This window comes from Rhipicephalus sanguineus, chromosome 8 (genome assembly GCF_013339695.2).
Source record: "Rhipicephalus sanguineus isolate Rsan-2018 chromosome 8, BIME_Rsan_1.4, whole genome shotgun sequence".
NCBI lineage: Eukaryota > Metazoa > Arthropoda > Arachnida > Ixodida > Ixodidae > Rhipicephalus > Rhipicephalus sanguineus.
In genome coordinates, this window is record NC_051183.1 from 149,335,907 (window position 1) to 149,357,023 (window position 21,117).

At 47.9% G+C, this 21,117-nt stretch overlaps 2 protein-coding genes across 2 annotated transcripts in view; both read right to left on the reverse strand.

The window, feature by feature from the left end:
• Positions 1-924: 924 nt before the first annotated feature.
• LOC119403578 (uncharacterized) lies at positions 925-1,883 on the reverse strand. The gene is made up of 2 exons (XM_037670505.1): positions 1,608-1,883; positions 925-1,335 (listed from the first exon to the last, which is right to left on the reverse strand). Exons 1-2 carry the CDS (start codon positions 1,881-1,883, stop codon positions 925-927), a joined length of 687 nt encoding a protein of 228 aa, XP_037526433.1.
• Positions 1,884-6,517: 4,634 nt separating this feature from the next.
• The window catches only part of LOC119402395 (staphylococcal nuclease domain-containing protein 1-like), a 24,097-nt gene continuing 9,497 nt past the window's right edge, over positions 6,518-21,117 (reverse strand). The window contains exons 2-5 of the mRNA XM_049418364.1: positions 16,821-16,967; positions 15,868-16,070; positions 8,584-8,832; positions 6,518-7,665 (exon numbers count right to left, since the gene is read on the reverse strand). Of these exons, the coding sequence (XP_049274321.1) occupies positions 7,600-7,665; positions 8,584-8,832; positions 15,868-16,070; positions 16,821-16,967 (665 nt within the window). The 3' untranslated portion in view covers positions 6,518-7,599. The remainder of the gene's footprint in view (positions 7,666-8,583; positions 8,833-15,867; positions 16,071-16,820; positions 16,968-21,117) is intronic.

The window sequence follows — 21,117 nt, forward strand, 5'->3', positions numbered from 1 at the left end:
ATTTTAGCCATGTTTCAATGTACAAAAGCGGCTTATAGTTCCTTTAATCGACACGCATGCGCACGTAAGATCAATGTTAAAGGCTAGCGTGTGTCATACTACCCGATAAAATGACATAACGCGATTAATGTTCCCAGCGACGCAAGACACATCCGGGCCATCGCCACTCCTCGCTAGTATTCGCTTCCACACTGTAAGGGTACGCTCTGGCTTCGCCTATTTCTTAAGCTGAGACGCAGGAGCTCCATCCACACCACAACACGACACCGCTTGGGCGAGATGACTTTCTCGAAGGGTGCCGGGGATGCCCTGCTCGGCGCTGAGGTCTTGGAGGGAAGAAGGTCTCCTCGGTGCACCGTAGCACTTCCTTGCACGGCGCCTTACAGGGCACTCGCCCTCACCCCTCATACCATCAGCTGGACGGTCTCCATGAAAAGGCAGAGCGACACTGGCCATTCTTTCTTGCACGTGTAGCATAACCCTATTCCAAACGTCAGCATTACGTATTGCGAAATTTTCAACCATGGAGTCGTCCATTTTCTCAGAAGCGTCGGTGCAGAGACGAGCAACTACTTCGTAACAAGTGAGAGCAAACCGGTCAATGAGTGACGTTACAGTAGAAGGCAGCGCTGGCTGAGATAGAGGCAGCGTCTGCGTTTCTCTGTCGCAGGCGGCCACATTCTTTCGATTGGCCGCAGTTGCCGTCGAGAAGACGCGCGAAGTGTCCCACTTTCTCGTCAAAGAGTTCTTCACTGAGTTTTCTCTCCTCGGAAACGGCGAGTTGAGAGCGTCGAGCAAGACGTTCTCGCTAGCAGAGACAAAAACTTCCCTCAGCTCTTCCGCGGTCGCTGTCGTTTCAATTTTTTCAGGGGGTAGTATGCGGTACACGGCACAAAGTAGTATGCGGTACACGGCACAATTTTTTCATGGGGTAGTATTTTTTTCAGGGGGTAGTATGCGGTACACGGCACAAAGGTCAGTGCAAGCCCATCCTTCCTGAAGCGACGTTTCGCACGCGTGGTGGCGCACTAGTCTTCGTCTTTCGACGGCGGGCAGATGACGAGTTGTCACGGTTTCTTCGATGCAGTGCAGGCGATGACGTGTGACTCGTTCCACGCAACTGCACGTGCTGCGAGGAAGTCTGTCAAGGGTGTAGGTACACTCACTACGTCGGCGCCGTTGGTTTTCGGCATCCCATAAGCTTCGGGAAAGTCTAGATGGAATCGTAGTTGTTTTACGGCTTCGTGGAACGCAGCGCGTCTGACATGCTGCTTTGTTGTCCTTTTCAACGCTAGTGCTTTTCGCGGATCCCCGGTAGTATTCATTGTTCTCTGTCTGATGACGTCCGCCAAAGGCCGAACACTGCTCACGGCTTCGGAGTTGCGGTGAAACACAGTCATGCGACGCGTAGCAATGCTCCGCGGGTGTTGCACCCGCCGCGATATGCTTTGTAGAGAGAATGGACCGCTTACGGTTGGCGTCACCGGCAAATGCGTCAGGTGTGGGGCTTTCCGAAGTTGGTTTCATCGCGTCATTCAGGGGCGCATCCGCTTGAATAGCGGATGATTTGGTTTTGGGGACACGCGAGCGACGGGACCACTGCGCACCAGTTGTAAGGACTGGAATCTGGGAAGTTGATCTTTGTACACGTGCGTGGCACTGCATTTGGTGGCCTGATCCGCAGTCGCAAAACGCGACCGGCACTGCTGACCGATCAAGTAAGGCACAGGGTCATCAGTGTTGCACAAGCCCGAGATTTTGATGATCGGCGCGCTGCCTCCAGAATCTGTCACCTCGGTCTCGTAGACTTCAATGCGAACCGAGTACTCGTCGGTGAAGCTGCCGTAGTCGTCCTCGGGTTCAAGCGTGCTGCGGCTGCCCATGGCTGCACAGTCAGAAAGTGCGGAGACCAGGCTCAGCAGCAATCACAAACCGAGAACTGGGCTCTTCTTCTTCTTTTCGTACTGGCTCGCGTTTGGCCAGAGAACGAGCAGCGCTAACAGAGGAGGCGAAACGAGCAACAGCTGCATGAAGCTTGAATATTTTATCCGGCAGAGGTAACTGATTGCCTTTTAAAGACGATAGTCTTTCTTGGGGAACCTAAACGCAGAAATTTTGGTCTGTCTTTCTGTCTTTCTGTTTGTCGGCACGTCACCCGTTTCAGCCAACCGGCCAAAGTTGAACCACTTGCTTACCGCCCACCCATCTTGAACTGCTACGGCTGTTCATACTTGTGAACGTTGTCGATCAAAAAGTAAATATTACGCATATCTGAGGCGTAACATCATTAGGTAAGTATTAGGTAGTGTGTTCCTTTAATAGAAAATACATAGATACGCAATTTTAAAGACCTTGATGGTATGCGTTTAACGTTGAGACAGTAACGCGTTTATTAAAAGATTGCCACAGCTGAAGCGATCAGCGGTCCAAGCCGAGCAAGCGCGAGCGCCAACAACAACCGTCTTCGTCTTCTTCTTTCGCAGGCGTTCTTTTCTGCGCCCTACCATGTTACAAATTACTCCCCCGCGGAAAAGGAGCCATCCTGGCGACCTAAGGAACAGGTACAACTGGTGGGTCATAATGCGGCTTCAGTCGATCGATCTGAACAGTCTCGCGGCCGTGACGACGGCGGTCCGTAGATGATTGAACAGGCTCAATCATATAGTTAACTGGGGATGCTTGACGTAGGACGCGGTAGGGGCCTTCGTACTTAGGCAGTAGCTTTGTGGAAAGGCCAGGAGCGGAGGAGGGAACGCGAAGCCACACCAACGTTCCAGGCGAATACGACTAAGGAGGCAGGTTTTCGTCGTGACGGTCCTTCTGGCCCTACTCGCCTTACAATGTTACAACCCTAGTTTCTTAAGGTGCGCTGAAAATGCGACTGCGCTGAAACTTGTCTTCATGCGTACCCTCTGCACAAGCTCATGTTGTGCTGCGGTTTTGGTTCAGTATTGCATTGTACGAATGACAGGGGGCGCCGCTGTGGCATTCCTGTTTTACCCAGGCGACGTGTAAGTAAGAGAGTTTGTGGAGAGTACTCGTTGAGTGCGGACGTTTCTTCTCCTTCGGCGCATCGCGCCAAACAGCGTGTTCGGGCTGGCCGGCGTCCCCACCGGTCGCGTTGGTCACCGCCGGTCTTCGCCTGCCGCTGCGCCGGGACTACCAGCCCGCAACACAGCACTCATGTTTCCCGACGTATTGCCAGATAGCGTCCATATCTCACGCAGCGCCTCTTCTATCGTCTTTACACGACATTTGCAGCGAAGCACGCAGATACACGGCCAATGTTTTGGAATGGAGTTATGCATCAAATAGTAAATTGGAAACATTTTGCCGCAGTCATAAAATTTGACTATGATATAGAGGTGACGTAGATAATATAAGACGTTGACTTCTACTCTTCTTTGGTAGTTCCTTGGAGCACTCTGTTCGCTGCAGGGGTCCACAGCCAATAGGAACGATGGAAGTCCGTGAACCTGTGTTGCAGGGGCGTAGCCAGAAATTTTTTCCGGGGGGGGGGGGGGGGGGGTTCAACCATACTTTATGTATGTTCGTGCGTGCGTTTGTATGTGTGCGTGCCTATATACGCAAGCAAAACTGAAAAATTTCGGGGGGGGGGGTTGAACCCCCCCAAACCCCCCCTTGGCTACGCCCCTGCTGTGTTCAACCGGGCATTGTCTGCTCAGCGTTTGGATGGCGTCTGCGCGCCCGCCAAAAACCTTGCTTCTTTCGCAAAATCGAATTTTATTTTATAGGTAGCGTTTTGGTGACTCCGTCAGCGCCATTTAAAATGCATTCACACGACAGGCAGCTCTTCGCCACAATTCATCATCTTTCAAAGAACCGAGGTACCCACTAGGCGTCTTTAAGGCAATAGACGCACCTACCTAGCTGCACACTTTGTTAATGCTGTGGCTCGTGATGATAATTATGGCCGAGCCCTTTGTAATGTGAGGCAAGCCTTTAACCCACAACTCGTTACTCAGTTCACAATGTATGACACCTAGTGGGATTTTACTCATCTGTCGGGCAATATTATATCTTAACGTGATTCCTCTACCGCCTGTTCGGGGTCGTCTTGCGAAGAAATTAGAATCATCGGCGTTTCTCTGACATAGAATACTCTACTGCCACGCACAGTGCCTGGGTTCGATTACCGCTAGAACCCAGTCTTTTTTTCTTTCTCATCCCGCGCGATAGCTGCGACGAACAGTGGCGGCGGGCAAGGTCACCAAAATTGGCTGTTTGTGATCTCATAACAGTTTACGCTGTAAAATGATTACAAAAAAGTTACTGAACCTTGTGGCATTCGTGAAGCCACGGTACAGCAAGTACTGTATCGACAGTGAAGCTGAAAGGGTACGTCACAGTGCTCCTGCCTGCCATTGGGAGTTCAATCCAGTTGAACCCGTATACGCACAGATGAAGCCAGGTGCGGCAGCCAGCAATGTCACGTGTAAGCGGACAGATGTGGAGATGCTCCTGGTGTAAGGTTCCACAAAGACAACAGCAGAACACTGGGCGAATGCGGTTCGGCATGTGATCGACACGGAATTAGCCACCACGGGATATGGTAGTACAATTGCGCATGTTCAACCCATGATCATGCATCTGAGCGAAGATGACATGGTCTCTGACAACTGCATGTCTGGTTCAGATGCGTTTCAAGAAGTCTAAGGCTTGCACTACCGGTGACACCCCCACCCCTTCAGTTAAGGTAAAGTGCTCCATTTCGCTTAAGTATGTCCGTTTCTATACGGATTCTGGAGGAGCCTTCATACATAGCCCTAAAGCAATGCCGCTTGTGTGTATTTTATTTATTTATTTACAATACTGATACTCTCCTTCGACAGCGTGGCAGTGGTAGTCCGGTCTACGGGCTTTGTATATAAAGACAGATCGTAAACCGATCTGCCATCGGGGATGGAGTGGACTGCTTGCAACGCACTGCAAGTAGACAACCGGTCTGCGCTCGTGGCGTTTCTGAATGTCTCTCTCACTTGTGTCTTCTGACGCAGTTCAAGAGAGTTTATCGTAAAACGAAAAAAATATTTAGACCTCATTACAAAACACAATTACAAAGGTGCAATGATATTTCATGATTCATTTCGAACATTAATGTTCACGCCAAAGTGGTCCGCCAATAATTGTTCCTCACAAAAAGAGGCCCCAATCATCTTGAGATTTCGAAGTTCGTATTCAATGGACAGACGCATACGTACCCCGACAGTGCCTTCCTCCCTCTTCTTTCTTTTGAATCCCTGCATCCCTTTCCCCCAGTGTAGGGTAGCAAACCGGACGCGCGTCTGGTTAACCTCCCTGCCTTTCATTCATTTCCTGCCTCCTCCAAAGTCCGTTTTGGGCGATGTCGTGCCCTTTGTACACTCTCCCCATACAATACCAGAGCCCTTTCTCTCCCCATCTGCTGCCTTCCATGTTGCTTAGTCGTTTAGTCTCTTTGAAACCAATTTTCAAACCGTTGAAGTTGCTGCAGGCTTCAGCACACCACGTCTGCATGTCGTACAGTAAATTATAATCCGTACTTTATTACACTCAAACCTCATTATAAGTCACATCTGCCACGGAAATAACTTCGTTATATTCGAAAATTCGTTATGTTTATTTGTAATACTGTATGTGATACTAGACTTCACCTACTTTGTTATAACCGGTAATTCGTTATATCCGTGTTCGTTACATCGAGGTTTGAGTGTACTGTTACACCACGCTATTTTTAGGCGTAGGGTAAAATGTAGGGTAATAAAAATAGTTGTGTAGGGGTAAAGTACGGTAATTTTAACCGCGACGTAGGGTATTTTCCAAAAATTGGTTCGCAACACTGCTGTACATGATGCGACACATTGCCTCGGAGGCAGACAAATGTTTGTCCAGAAAAAGTGGCACTCTCGTACGAGCAGGTGCCTACGCTGTTTCATACACCAGCTGCAACGCAATGGCAGCTAGCGAGACTTCTTGCAATAGATGCGTTCGCACCAAGAAATAGTTCAATTATTTTACCACCCGTAATGTGATCTTTTTTGTTTTTAGACTGAGTAATAAATGAAGATGCTGTGTGCCTTAGAAATAAACAGACCCCATTATATATACGGTTGTCAGTATGTTGTTCCGGATCGCTTAGCGTATCTTTATTTTCGCTTCGTGGCCTCCGCGATCAGTTCCGGTAGCGCGCAGCCAGAGCCCATCGCGGACGCCACGTTTAAGACGACGAAATCCTAACGCAAGACACGCGGACTTACACATTTCGCTGATCGAACACCTTGCATAGCTTCCACAGCATTGCACCGGATGTATGAATCATAGTATAGTACTATCTCACGCCAGTCCAATCAGAAACCTGTCCACTGCGACAGTGTTGTCCTGTATGGATGCTGCGATGAAAATCTAACAGCACAAAAAACCTATATATAACCAATATTTTCGATGGGTGCTGGGTCCTTTCATTCAAAGGGCTTTGTGCAATAAGACGAAAGGAAAAGAACATACCAGTACTACATCATCAAAGTCAACTCCTTTATTAAAAAAAAAGAAAAAGAGGGGGCAATATTTTACTGTCATGTATAAGTAACCACTGTATGCGAGAACAACAATACAAAAAAGAGAATCTATGAGAAGACACAGGCATCGCCAAATTAGGCCATCTGTACCATAAACGGAGAAGCCGTTTCTTTTAATGTCAGAAGACACTGTTTCGTTGCAGAGACCACAATATATGGGTCAAACCTTTACAAAGCACGCTGAAACACAGCAATAGGAGCCATGCCTTTTCACCAAACTACTACGCGAAGACTTGCACCCCAACAGTCGCTTTGTAGATGGTTCAAGGAGCAAGCCCACAGGCAAACAAAGCCAGCACGGACAATCGCTAATGTTGATAATTCACTGCCACTTGGCAGCGTCGTTTGAGACTTTATGTATATTAGGCAAAACTGCACACTGTCGAGCGATGCCGGCTGGTACAGCCGAGACCCGCAGAGGATGCTGTTGTACACGTCACGTTGACAATGTTTTGATGCCAGCCAGGACCCGGACATAACTTAACAGTGCAGTAACACAACATTGATTACATCATCTGCAAGCCTTTCCTCCCTACGTGTAAAGAGTGAGAGCGAGTGTGACTGCTACGGGTGGCATGAGTTCTGTGCTTTACATTCCCAAGCTCTCTGTACAAGGGGGCAATTACTACTGGTACTACCTGCACAGGGTCCCGACCCGTGCCTCACCACAGCCATTGAAATGGGGCACAAGAGCGCTGCCCGACATTTCAGTGACGCGGCAGGAAAAAAAAAATAAGAGAGAAAAGAGAGAGACACAGACAACACATGTCGATGACGAGCAATGCACCTCCCCCCCTTTGTAGGCCAGTGTTCTTCAAAAGAGAGTCTTCACAATAAAATGAGGGGAGGAGGCTGCAACTCTGCTCTCCCCCGTGCTTCAGCCGGAGCGCCCCGCCTCCGCGGGCCTCCTTGACAACGGGCGAAGAGCCGCTCCTCCTCCACCACCGGCAACAACCCGAACCCCCTCCTCCCCCACACCACAGGTGTGCGAGGCAGAAGTTGACTTTGCGGCGACAGGTCCTCCTCAACGGCCCCAGCCAAACTCCTTGGAGTCGTCCTCCGTTACGTCGCCGTAGCACCAGAGGTTCAGCTGCGCAAGTGCAGGGCACAGGCACAATAAGCGCAAGCAAGCCCAAGCATTTGACTCATTTAATGCAGAAAATAAAGACTGGAAGGACAGAAGGTTGCGCAAGATGGTAGAGATTCATTGTAGAAGTAAAGCATGGCCGCAACAGGTAAACGCACAGCACAAATGCTAACTATCCTTATTAGAGGTCCTAATGTTTGTACAATCAGCTTGATTTCATGCATATTTACAGGAAGATTAATTCATTTAGCTATTCTGCTCTTCCAAAAGCAACTCGCCTTTAGAACAACCTTCCTAACACCATTAGTTCCGAGCGTGACCAAGATTTCAGCCATCTTCTAACAACACATTTGTTAAAATAATTCTGCATACCCTAAAAATTACACAGTTCTTTTCATTGTATCTTTCATCATTTAACTGCAATTTTACGTTAAATAATCTTTTCTAACAGCCAAGTTATGTTGTGTTAATTCTGTAATTATGTTTGTCTTTTATTGATCAAATTTTATTGTATAATGAGCTGTGATGGTACAAAGTATTATTTCTTGCCTCTTCGGTTTCTTTTGTTGTATAATGTACAACGCAACATTAACTTGCATTCCCACATATGTTACTGTAACCTTTTTTTTGTTCTCACTTCTGCATATATTTGCACCTCTTCCAAATGTTTTGTAATTATTCTAATAAAGAATTTTTGGGGGAATTCGTCAATTTCGTTATATACAGGTTTAACTGTATAGCCGGTCCTGCACTGTAAGTGGTTACATTACAAATGGTCTGAGCTGTAGTACATCTATTCGTTAGATTCGAATACTCTGAAATTTTGGCAACTGCAAACTCATGTCAGAGTGAATTCAATTACTATAATATTCGTTTGAACATTCACGCCGGCCTAGTGGTTAAGGAGAGAGGATGACTGACCCGCTTGGCCTTAGCCGAGTCCCTGGCGGCCACGTAGTCCTGAAGCAACTCCTGGAGGTGCCGGTCACGGCGCTCCTCCAGCAACACCCAGCCCTCCTGCAGCAGGGTCTTGCCAATGTCGGTGCCCGACGGGGTGAGCAGCGTGACAAACTCCTGGCCACCCACGCGGTACTCCACGTTGAGCTGCAGCTGTGGCTCACCTGACACTTCGTCCTGGAATGCCTGCACGGCATCCTGTGCCTGCTCGGGCTGCAAAATATAATGCAGTAAGGAAACAGGGACCATTCACCGATGCCACCTGGGCAAGCATGTAGACAAATTACATCACTAGTAACAAGAGACACACAGTAAAACCCCATTACAACTAAGCCATATCTGACATGAAAACATATTCATTATATAAACATACCGTGCAACCTCATAAAGTATACTGCAAGAAAACTTTGCATGTGATCATACGCAATCACATGCAGAGAAACTACGTGCCAACTGATACTATGGCTTACCCAAAAGTAAGAAATATGCAATTACCTGCATGTAACACGAAATATGTTGACAAGAAAACCAAGAAACATTTTTATTCTGTGGAATAGGATGCCGGAAATCCATCACTCTCGTTTGCTCTTTCAGCGGCCTCGCAGCAGTAACTGCAGTTTCAAAGCCAGCTAAGTGGAAGGCTGATTTGTCCATGAAACCTCATCTCATCCAGTGCTCGCGCAGCTTCCTCTAGTCAGGGACATGGCACATCCTCCAGCTGGTTCGAACCGAAGAGATGATTGACGCGGCAGAGGTGAGGGCTCCAATTATGCCTTTCGGACCTGCAATTTGGGACAGTAAGTCCAAAAAATCGGACGCCGAAGAGTTTCAGCGCCCGAAATTTCAGACATTCTTATACATTGACGTCTATGGGGCTGGTGACGGTGCCGCGAAAGCGTCCAAATTTTTGAGCATGTCCGGAAAATCGGGCGTACGAAAACTTGGCAGTTGACTGTATTGCACAAATATTGCACATTGTGTGCACTTCTGCTGCATCCGCCCTATGGAAGCTGGGCTCCGCAATGGTTCCAATAACTAGTTCCGCGATGCCTAGTTCGAGCTATGCATATGCATACAATGTATACCGTTGTATACCGTAGAACCTTGTTGATACGTTTCCGCTTAGCATGATTTCCCGGCCCTACGCTCGCAATCGCCAAAACTAAAATAATCCAACAGAGCTACATGTTAATGCGTTCCGGTTAATATGTTCCAAAAAAATGATTGTTCGGCAGCAACGTTCAGCACCGCGGCAAAATGCAGTCGTATGATACGTTCTGCAGCCAAAAACTCTCATTCAGGTGTGCAGAAAGGCACCTCTCATGTACTTGTGAAGCGCCGCTGTGCCTAATTTCCCCCCTCTGTGCCTTCTCTGAATTACTAGACCGTCCCCCTTCATGTCTTCTACGAATTGCTTGATTTCACCCTCAGCCTTTGCCTCAGCTCTCTGTCAACCACACACCGACCCGAAGTAGGCGGTCACGCTGGTCTACAAATCTTCAAACTGCTTTCAAAAAAGAAAAAAAGTGTTTTCTATAGCACAGTGGTTTCATTCTGCGATTTCGTTGAGCACTGTAAACCCTTCATCTGCAGCACGGTACGTAGATACGTACTTGTTCCACACACTTTTGTTCAGACCCCATGGCTACAACAGCCTGGGGAACATTGCAGAGCTAACAATGCGGCAAAAAGAATGGATGCTGTCCAACATCTCCAGTCCACCATGGTTCGGTACGAGACCTACGAAAGCGCACATGGTGCACTTGCCATCATCGCTACACAACACGCCTCACCACGTAACCATAGTAGTGCCGCCATGTGCCCAGTGCGTATGGCCGATAAGACATCATTTCCGCCACGCTTTTCTCCCAGAGCGCAATCATTTTCTGCCACCGCACGGCACACTTCCTGACAGCATGCATTTTTGTCTGGCTGGACAGTTCCGCCTACCTGCCCGTCACCAGAGCCTGCCAGGACAAATTTGTTCGGGAAGATTTCTGGAAGGCTTCTGGCTATCAGGCGCCAAAAAGAGACGATGCGCACTCACTGCCATCATTTTAAGGACCCGACGGATCACAGTACGGGCACTTGGGGACTTCACCTTCGGTTGCCATTACGACGGGCGTTATGTTCTAAAGCCCGTTTCGCCACGCGAGATGGTGAGATTACGAGTGGCGGCGAACATACCGCCACATGTCTCAAGTTAAAAGAGAACGCTAACTGATCAGCACGTGTGCGTGACGTAGTATGCGATAGCCATGAGCAGCTGTCTCTTTTGGGGACTACCACTTTCGCGGCGAGATTTCGCATCGTGTTGTACCTCGATTCTTGCATGCACTGCACAGAGTTCAACTTGCTAAGCCGTTAGCGGCACGGCAGTTTTGTTTATGGATGAGGCGAGTCGCTTGATCTTGCGAACATACGAGATCGTATCCCAGCTGCGTATGCTTGAGAATATCGCTTCAGCTCTTCGGCAAACCTACCCACGTATTTCCAAGCGGGCCATGCAGAAAGAACAGACGCTCACGCGGGACAAAGTTTCATTTGCTGCCACGGCGGTAGCGTTTGTTTACGTTTACGCTGGCTGTCCCATCGTTCGATTTTGCTATCTTCAGGCATCTTCGGGTGTCTCTGGATTTCAACACATGTGACCACGACATTGTTTCCTGGGAAGTCCGAAAATCGAAGAGTCCCTCTATGTTTCTTGAAAAATAAATGCTTTTTGCCCCTGCACCTCAAAACGGTCTTGTCAGCCTGAATTTTTACTGTATTCGGATTACAGTCGATCCCGGACATATCGAACTCGAAGGGGATCGCGAAATAGTTCGATATATCGATAATTCGAAATACGAAATATGCGTATTTAAGGCTTTAATTAAAGCACTGCAGGCCTCGACACAGTTTTCTGAAATCGTAAAAAGAGCGAACATGACTATTCGCTTACATATGCTAAAGAACAAGGCGAGAACTTCTTTTGCAAGTTAGCGCACTTTATTTCGCATGAAAAAAGTCTGTCAACTTGTCTTGTTTCTTGCGCGCCGTGAATTCATCAAGTCATCGTCAATATTATATAAGCTTTCCAAATAAGTAAATTCAGCACCTTCCGCCACAACAGCGGTGATCGACGCTGAACGCTGATGCGAGCTCTGTAGCGCGGTAAAGGGTTTAGCGATGGCAGCGGCGGCTGGCATTTTCAAACCGCACGGGTCCATTTCCGCAGCACCGGCAACATCAGCTATGATCTCGGCATCGATGCAGTCAGAAACAGCTACGTCGTTATCTGCACCGACGAAGTCACTCGCTGTGCTCCCGTCCGATACGGAGCCCGGAGACGCTAAGTCGCAAAATTCACTCACGCACCGTACGCCGTAGTCGGCGGTCATGACGCGCCCGAAGTCGTCACCTGGCACCAAGGCCCATAAGGAAACGGTGCACGACGGTGCTTTACTTGATGTCGTTTCAAGCACCGGTCATCATTTTTATCGCTACGAGCGGGACAATGTTTAGTTCGACTCCTGAATAACGATTTATCAAGAACAAAGCGCGAAGTACACACAGTACACATTCTGCAAGAGACAACGCTGCACCGCTGCACGAAGAAACATTTCTCCACCGTCGACATGTTGGCGATACCGATGGCACTTGCGGCTTTGCAGAAGGCAGCCGCTACTTTCGCGAGAAATGCGAAAAAAAAAAGCGTAGCCTCTGAGATCGGCGTTTTAAAACCGAAAACTAAAAATACGTCACGAGGTTGCGGATCTCGAAGGCCATGCTTTGTGGGCCCGCATGCCATCGTGCGTGAAGAGACAAGGAAGGGAATGCAAACATTACAACAAGACTGCGAAGTCGCTTCGAATTCTCATTTTGGTGCCCTCGGCAATCAGCCTCTTTGAAAAACACTAGCCCATGCGTTAAAAGCTGCGGACCGCGCGTCAAATATACCGGTGAACTGACAAGCGCTGCGCAACGAACTAGAGCAACGCAATTTCGTCACCTGCGCGCGACAAGGGATTGGAACTTATAAGAACGCGGCCGAAAAAATGATCAATAGTTGTTAGGAAAAATGCACTTTCTGGGCTTTGGCGCGGGGCAGCGTTCGATATAGCGGATGTTTCGCTGTGCGGGAGTTCGATATACGTGCACAGCAACCCCATACTTTTGCATGGGAAATTCAAGGGGATTTCTCAACTGTTCGATACAGCCAATAATTCGATATATCCGAGTTCGATATATCCGGGATCGACTGTATAAGTTTTCCCGGACAGTACGTTTATTTTTCTTCTTTTTTTTCGGAAACTTATCAACGAGGTTCTACTGTACCTGGAATCTTGCAAAGTCCATACATAATCAGTTGACCATAGGAGCACGAGACTGCAGCCAAGGACTATGATAGGCATTCAACAAGTGAAAAGTACACATTAGCTGACATGCACACAATGTACCGTTACGGCTTAGTGGGTAACAAACCATTAACTTAAAGGAAAAGATGGTAACCAATGCATTAACTAAAAGGAAAACAAGCTCGGGGATTCAACTTAACTACGTTCAAATAGAAACTATGGCTTATGTGGGTCTAATGAGATTCCACTGTATATTCGTAACACTGTCAATAGCAATACAATTCCTTTTACTTTGTCATAAAAAAAAATTCACTATACCTGGATTCGTTATCATGATTAAACTCGGCGCAACAGATACGAGATACAAACAAAGAATACACGAGGACAGGCGCCGGACTCTCAACTGATCCTTATTCAGGTGGACACACTCATATACATGCACGTGGTCACACACACAAAAAAAAAACATGCAAAGGTAATAAAAAACATGCAGGGTTCTATCACGCTTGCCTGCTCAAATACAAAATTTCTTTTTGCTGCAGGGCGATGGATGGAACGCTGATACATGAGTTGCTGTTATGAATGTGAAAAGCCTCTATTATCTCGCGAGTTCCCTGTTTATTATTCCTGGCGATGATGTTGGTTTTTTCAATTTGAGGGGCGCACCCGCACTCTCTGCAGTGCGCGCCTATATGTAAAGGCCATCGGTGCTGCAATTGGCCTCATGTTCCTTAATTTAACACTGGCGCACCTTCTGGTTTGTCCTATGTATACAGCGTTACAAGACATGGGAAGCTTATACACAACCTCCGTGGCGCAGTCAGTGGCTGGGGATCGGTGGTTGACACCGCATCGTGCAGTCTCCTTCTCATTTCTTTCTCTTGCCTTTTGCTGACACGTGTGCATATTCGTTCCATCTGATTAAGCACTGCAAAAACTACTTTAACACCGAATCGGCCTGCCACATTCTTCAACCCTTGCGACAATTTATGCACATATGGTACTACAGCTATTTTCTTGTTGCTTTCCAGGTTTTTGTTTTTCTAGTCTCCATTCCCTTCAGTCTTCATTAATCTGATTAACTTTTCACATGTTCTGGTTACTACATGTTCCGGGAAACCGGTGCACTCCAACAGGCCAACTTGCCTAAACACGTTTTCCTTAATTCTATGACAACATGTCTTCTGGACAGCCGACCTCAAGCATAAACTGGCAATGCCGTCCTTCACTACTTCTGAGTGGGCTTATGAGTAATTGAGAAGACCGTTTTTGGAGTGTGGCCAAAATTCCCAACATACATGACCAGGCGTCACGAAAATCGCCAAATCAAGAAATCTTAATTTCCTGCTGCTCCGGAACCTCATGCGTGAACTTTAGGCCCATGCCTTCCTGCTTGAACAGCTCTAAAATTTCATTCATTGTTATTGAACAACGACTCTCATCTATGAGCACTAAATAATTGTCTATGTAACAGAAAATCCTAATGTTCTGATGTTAGTATCTCATATACATTAGTATCTCGTTGTGACGTTGTATCTGGTGTCCATTGCACCGAGTCATGAAAACCATATTAACTTGCCCAACTATCAGTGTTACTGGATTCGTTATACGAGATTTGACTGGAGCAAGAAACACGTGTTGTAGAGAGGTATTCTGTTACATGCGTGATGCTACTGAGGACTTATGATTGGAGCAATTTTTCCAGCAGCAAATTTTCATTCTGGAGCACTTTGTAGTAGCGAAAATTTCCATCTTGGAGCACTCTGGAACAGGTAATTTTGCATCTGGAGCACTCTGGAGCAGCTATTTTACACTAGAGGAGCAGGCTGCATTTATACTCAAGCACCTGAATAATTATTATGGGGCTCTTACGAAGCGCTCGAAATATTTCGATGCATTGCAAATCTCAAGAAGAAAATAATCTCAGGAGCACTCCATCTTTCACTCAATAATGCAAAAATAATGATGTCATGCAGTTAAGTGTTCTGAAATAGCCTCTTCAGTGATTACTTTCGACACTAGCAAATAAGCAGATTACTGGATCAAAAAATTGATACTTTATGAAATAACACTCTAAATAGTACAGCTATGTGGTTATCAAACACCGCGACATACAACAGTGCCTCAATGCCAACAGTGGCAATCAACAATACAACAGTGCCAACAATGCCAATAAACACATACAACAGTGCCAATAAACAATGCATACGCTGGCCAGGACCGGGGTATACGTCCGAATTATTCGATCTTCTGAATTAACGAGGGTCAAATTAACGAGCTTTTACTGTACTCACAAAACAGTCAAAACATCACTGGGAGAGCCAGAGTAGCCAATAAACAAGTCATATTGATGACAATGTTGCAATAAGCTGCAAATTCAGATAGGCACTCACGGTTATTGTAAAACTGCATTAAAATACAGTTCCAAGACATTATCTGCCACAAATATTCAGTCACAGGCATCTATGCATGCGGGAAAATGGAACAAAATGGTTTCTGGTTTGAAATTATGGCATCACACGTTTTTTTTCACTCATGACTATGCACAAGGCTCATGGATTGAAATGCGACATCAAAACCTTTAGTATAAAAAGTGGTAAGTGTAATTGTTTGAGATTACTGCATCATGTCACTAAATGTAATATCATCTCCGATACAAGTGCCCCAGTCGAAATTACGCTGATATGACATGAAGACAGTGGTAACGAAGGTACGTGCATTATTTAGCCCTAATCTGGCATGTCTCAATCCGTGAGTGCTGTACAATGCACGTCTGTTACTACTTTGTACACTGCGCATAAATACCACCACCCACACAACAGCTCGTACACTTGAAGGTAGTGGCATAACATTCGCCCATTTAGCTGTCTTCGTGTCTATGAACAGGGAACAGTGGTGGACCACTTACATCTTTCGGAAGTGCCACCACAGCCAGGCTGTACTCCCTCGCGGCTGCCGGGATGTCTCGAATGCCGAGGGAAGGCAGGGATGCCAAGGATGAGGGATCCACTGTGTCTCTCTGCACACACACGAAATGCAAACTTTGTTTACTTACTCCTACATAGTGCAGCCCTGATGGGCTATTGAAGGAGCGGATGTGAATACAGAATACTGAACAATAAAGACCACATGAATACAGTTAAACCTGCATATAACGAGCCTCCATACAACGAATTCCTCAATATTACGAAGTTTTAGATGCGAAGCATCTTATGGCGGAGCTCAAACCGGTGGTGTGCGGCATGACCACCTTTACTGCGCATGTGCAAACCCTCTCAACACACTTCCTCCCCACTCACCCTCTCCCATTTCACCTTTCCCCCTCACCACTCCCCCTCTGAAACGTGGGCTCGACATGCCGAAACGCTGCTTCGCATTGCCTCATGGTCCCCTTTATCGAGAGATGGTGTGCTCCCCTCCTGCACAACGCCGCGATGTGCGTCCCTTCCCCCTCTCTATCCTCTCCTAGGCTCCCCCCTCGTGCGCCTGAAGACCGCGTTCCCCGCTCGCCCTGTGAGAATTAACGGCAAGGCTAGAGGGAAGATACGACGCGCGTAGTGTTCTTCGCGTTCCACGACGCGAGGATGGTAGCATGCCCAATGAACGCCAACAGAACGCGATCGTGCAAGTGCTCCGGCTTCACATCGCCTCATGGTCCCCTTTAGCCGGAGATGGTGTAGTAATTTTTTTTCTATTCCCCACTGTTACTCCAAGGAAGCACATGTATTTCCTCTATGTAACAAAGTCGCAGCGGGAGACACCCTTGATATGACAAATTTTCGCCGCTGACAACCTAGGGATTTTGTCCCGAATTTTGTCATTTTGGTACGAGCAGGAGCCGCATGCATCTTCTGCAGTTACCCCGCCGATGAGAGCGCGAAGCAGTGTCGTTGCGCATGGCGCGCTCGAAGCCCCAGTGACTGCGAGGCGAGAGCTCGTTTTTGAGTGCAGGTGTGCGTGAGGTGGGCAGGCAGCTCCTCGAGTAAGCTTTCTTGCCGCTGCGGGCACCTGCGCCAGCGTGCCCCACAGCTCGCGGGTGCCACCACGCTAACCGCGCCCGCTTTCTTAAAAAAAAAAAAAAAGGCTTTTGCGTTGACAGCGCCACTATTCGATTGTTGCAGTAATCTTTTAGCTGCACTTCGTTAACGTGACACCAGGTGACGCCACTAAAAAAAATCCTTCCTCCGTGCAGTGCTGTTCGAGTTCGCGCTGCATATGGAGTTCGCTCTTCATTTTCGACAGCGTGCGCGCGTGCATGGTTTCACTGCGCATGCATAGAGCAGCCCCTGACGACATGTAGCTTTGTATTTTTTTTTAATGCGGAAAATTGTGTCGTCACTACCGAGGCAAAGTCAGATCAGGTGCTGATGGCAACTGTCCACGGCCACGGTGATGACTGATCTTCAGAGGTCGACTTGGCACATGCTTTGCCGTCTTGCGTAGCGCCGCAGTTCGAGAGAACGTGGCCTCCGAGACTGGCTCCAGCAGGCATGTTGTCGAAGCCAATCTCGAAGGCCACGGCTAGACGATTACGGAGCAATGTTGTATTGATGTCCTACGAACGTTCAGTATTGCCATACCTCACAAACAAGCAATAGTGCAAAATAACGCAGTTTTTTGCTGCTAAATAAATGTTTTCGGTGAGCTCTGCCTTCAATACCCCTTGTGTTTAATTTGTGGGTTTCTTCTAGGAATTTTCATGCTGAGACTGGATATAACGAAAACCTGTTTATAACGAATTTTTTTAGGGAATTTGTCAGCTTCATTATATCCAGGTTTAACTGTATAAACAAGCAAAATGAGACCGATGTTCCTACTATTCAATAGGTTCTAAGAATAAACTGGAAGGAAGAGAATGAGTAGACCCAGGCAATGAATTCCAGTTTTCGATTACACAAGGACGAAAGCTGTAAGTCGAATCCCACTATAACGAACTCCACTACAACGAAATTTCCATCACAACGAATAATTTTTGATTCCCCGTCAGCCACCTATAAGAAACAATGCGAAAAATGTCTCGTCACCACGAATACTTTTCCTCGGTACTTCCACTTGAACTAAGTTTTCGCGAGTGCTATCACATCAGGAAAAGGACCTTGCCTAGGATTGCTGTCAAATTTCTCTAGCAACTTGACCATTTCTCGTTGGCTTGTGACTTCCAGAGCCGTGCAGCCGCATCACAAGACCCTCGTCTTCATCGGAGACACGTTTTCTGCCACCACACACGCATCCCGGTAAATTTTACGCCATTGAGACGCTCGACGACAGGTCGTCCATCTGCCATGATGCTGCCGGCGGGTTTGATGTGTGTGCGGGCTGCGGTGGAATCGTTCTGCAAGAACTCCCACAATGTTTCTGACATAGCGCTCAAAACAAAACGACTGCTCATCGTCACTAGCCCTGTGATCATGAACGACAACCGCAAAGTTATGAAGGCACCCACGCCGTCCAAGCGTAACTACACTCAAACTTCATTATAACAAAGTCTCATCTGCCACGAAAATAACTTCGTTATATCCGAAAGTCCGTTATAAACATGTTTTGTAACACTGTATCTATGACAAGACTATTCTTCAATTACTTCGCTATAACCGATAATTCTTTATATCCGTGTTTGTTATATCGAGGTTTCAATGTACATTCTGCTGCAAGTGAACACAAATGTGGTCGTGCCGACGCAATATATTGACCACAAAAGTATGCGCGCACCCGACACGCACTGACCCAAAGCAATGCTGCTTGCCGCAACGCTGCGGACAAAACCGCGGTAGACATGATCAAGAATAGCATTAACGCAGTTCTGATGGCACGCACACGCCCAGCCTGCATGCACTGAAAAGGGAACTCTGGTTTGCTGCAATCGCTGCGCAGAAAACTGCAGTCGCTATCATCGCTATCGTCAATAGGGAACCCAAGCTCAAGTTTGCGGCGCGACAACAGCGCCGCGCCAGCCGCGCTGCGGCTCTGTCGGAAAGCTCTGAACCTGCGCGCGGCCGACTCAGCCCCTTTCACGGCAGCGGTAGCGCACGTGCGCACGCGTTCTTCTCTCGGTGCGGGTAACTGGGAGGCCGTCAGCTGGGTACGTTGAACCGAGAGGCTTGCTGTGCGAAGCTGCGCACTTCCACGATGGCAGAAGCGACCCTGCGGAAGCGCAAGCGTGGTCCGAAGTATTGCGGTTTAGTGGCCAGCCACAACAGTGCAGACAAGGCACATGATTCACGTGTTAAACTGTATCGGTTCCCGGGCGTGTCGCACGAGAAATAAAGGCGGCATGCGTGGATAGCTGACAGCGCTGTCTCGCCTTCTATTTTGGCTGTCTGAGTTCATCGCTTTTGTTCGTTCCGACTACCTGAATCGGTAAGTAACGGGGCGCATGCACGCAGCGACTACAGTAATGATTACTCGCTGTCTTCTCGCATTGTTAAAGTCCAGTTACGGTTGTAGGTGAAGCAACTTTGTGTTTTGATTCCCCGTGCTCGTGAGACCTACCCGTCGTTGTTGAACGTTCACATTCGCGTTATACCGTTAGCGTTGCGCGGTTGGTTGAATTCAACTGAACTCCGCACATTGTCAAAAGTTCGGCGCCTGCATTTCACGCGTCGGGAAGGCTGCTTTATCACGCCGGAACGGACGTCTGTGCATTTTCAGCAAGCTTTGACATCGTTCTGCAGGTTTGCTTTGTTTTTGTCACTTTATTGGGGTGATATATATTTAAGCCGCTAAATATAACTGGCACTTAATACATGCTTTGCAATTGCAACCTTGAAGTAACCACCTTCTGACTTTGTGCGATTTTCTAGCCGCGTTCACGCAACAGGTTTTATACGCCTGTCAAGTCGATATCATAAAAAGAGACTGCAAGCATGATGCGAGAGCTGAAAAAACGAGGCGAGCAGTTCATCTTGCTTCACAGTGGTTGAAGCTCAGCTAGCTGCCTCGCGTCTTAATCGGCGGGTGATTCTCCAGCGGCACGGTGGACTTGACTCAAACCTTCTCAGGAAGCAGTGCCATGGCCGTATAATCTTTTTTTCGCACGCCGCAAACGTTTGTTCACGAAAGTGCACGGCTGCTACTGTAAGCATGCCATATCAAAACAACAATCATATGATTCGTAGTCCACGCCGCAGAACATCGATAGCGTGTACGGCTTCATTTCGGAGTGCATGTGGACCATTATTCATCTTTAACATGACAGAATGAGACTTACCTCGAGGTATACAGTAAAACCTCGTTAATTCGAAGGCCTCTGGACCGAGAAAAATATCCCAATTAAGCGGGATTCCCAATTATCCGAAACAACGCGAAATCAAAGAAATCAGCCAGAAAACGTGATGTACGGAAGTCACACCTTTATTGTGGCAAGTCAGCCTACTTGGAGAAAAATTCCTCCATGCGTGACTGACGCGTTCGGTAGTTCCCAGCACTGAAAGTCATATTTTCCAGCCTGTCAATGAGGCGCAGCATCTCAGCCTCGCCGCCGTTGCACTCGACGAAGCTGCGCACAACACTCAAGGCATCGATGACATCCGCCAAAGGGGGTGCTCGGGAGGGCTCGTCATCGCTGTCAACATTAGAGGCCGAATCGGTCGATCTCGCAGCTATCTCGCTGTCGATGTCGGCGTAACACGTCTGCACTGTGCACTCGACATTTGCGTACTCGGAGAATCCGATTGGAGTGCACTCCTCGTCCGCGTGCAAAGCCTCATATCGAGCGCAGAGAGTCTCCCCTTCTTCATCAAACGGGCAAGTGACAGCGGTGACAGCAAACTCAGCGGAGGTTGCCTCTTCTTTCACAAAACCGGCGTGCTCAAAACACCGTCGAATAACGGTGGCCTCCACCTGCCTCCATGCGTGAACAATGAGGCAAATACCACCGAGGAGGTCAATGTTATACTCCTTTCCGTTGTCATAGCAAAGGAGCATTCGCTTCAACAGATTGTAGCGATATATTTTCCTGGTATGGTGTATGACGCCCTGGTCCATCGGCTGCGATAGCGACGTCGTGTTCGGGGGTAGAAAGACCAGCCTGATTGCCTGCAGGTTCTGAATGTCGCCGTGAGCTGGGCAATTATCGACGACGAACAAAACGCTGCGCCCTGCGGCCGCAAACTTGCGGTCAAGGTGCCCCACGTATTCTTCAAAGAGTGCAGCCGTCATC

Coding starts and splice junctions, on each gene's coding strand:
- LOC119403578 (XM_037670505.1), bottom strand. CDS start 1,883: ATGGGCAGCCGCAGCACGCTTGAACCCGAGGACGACTACGGCAGCTTC. Junction 1,336..1,607: donor GATTCCAGTCCTTACAACTG/GTGCGCAGTGGT, acceptor GGACGTCATCAG/ACAGAGAACAATGAATACTA.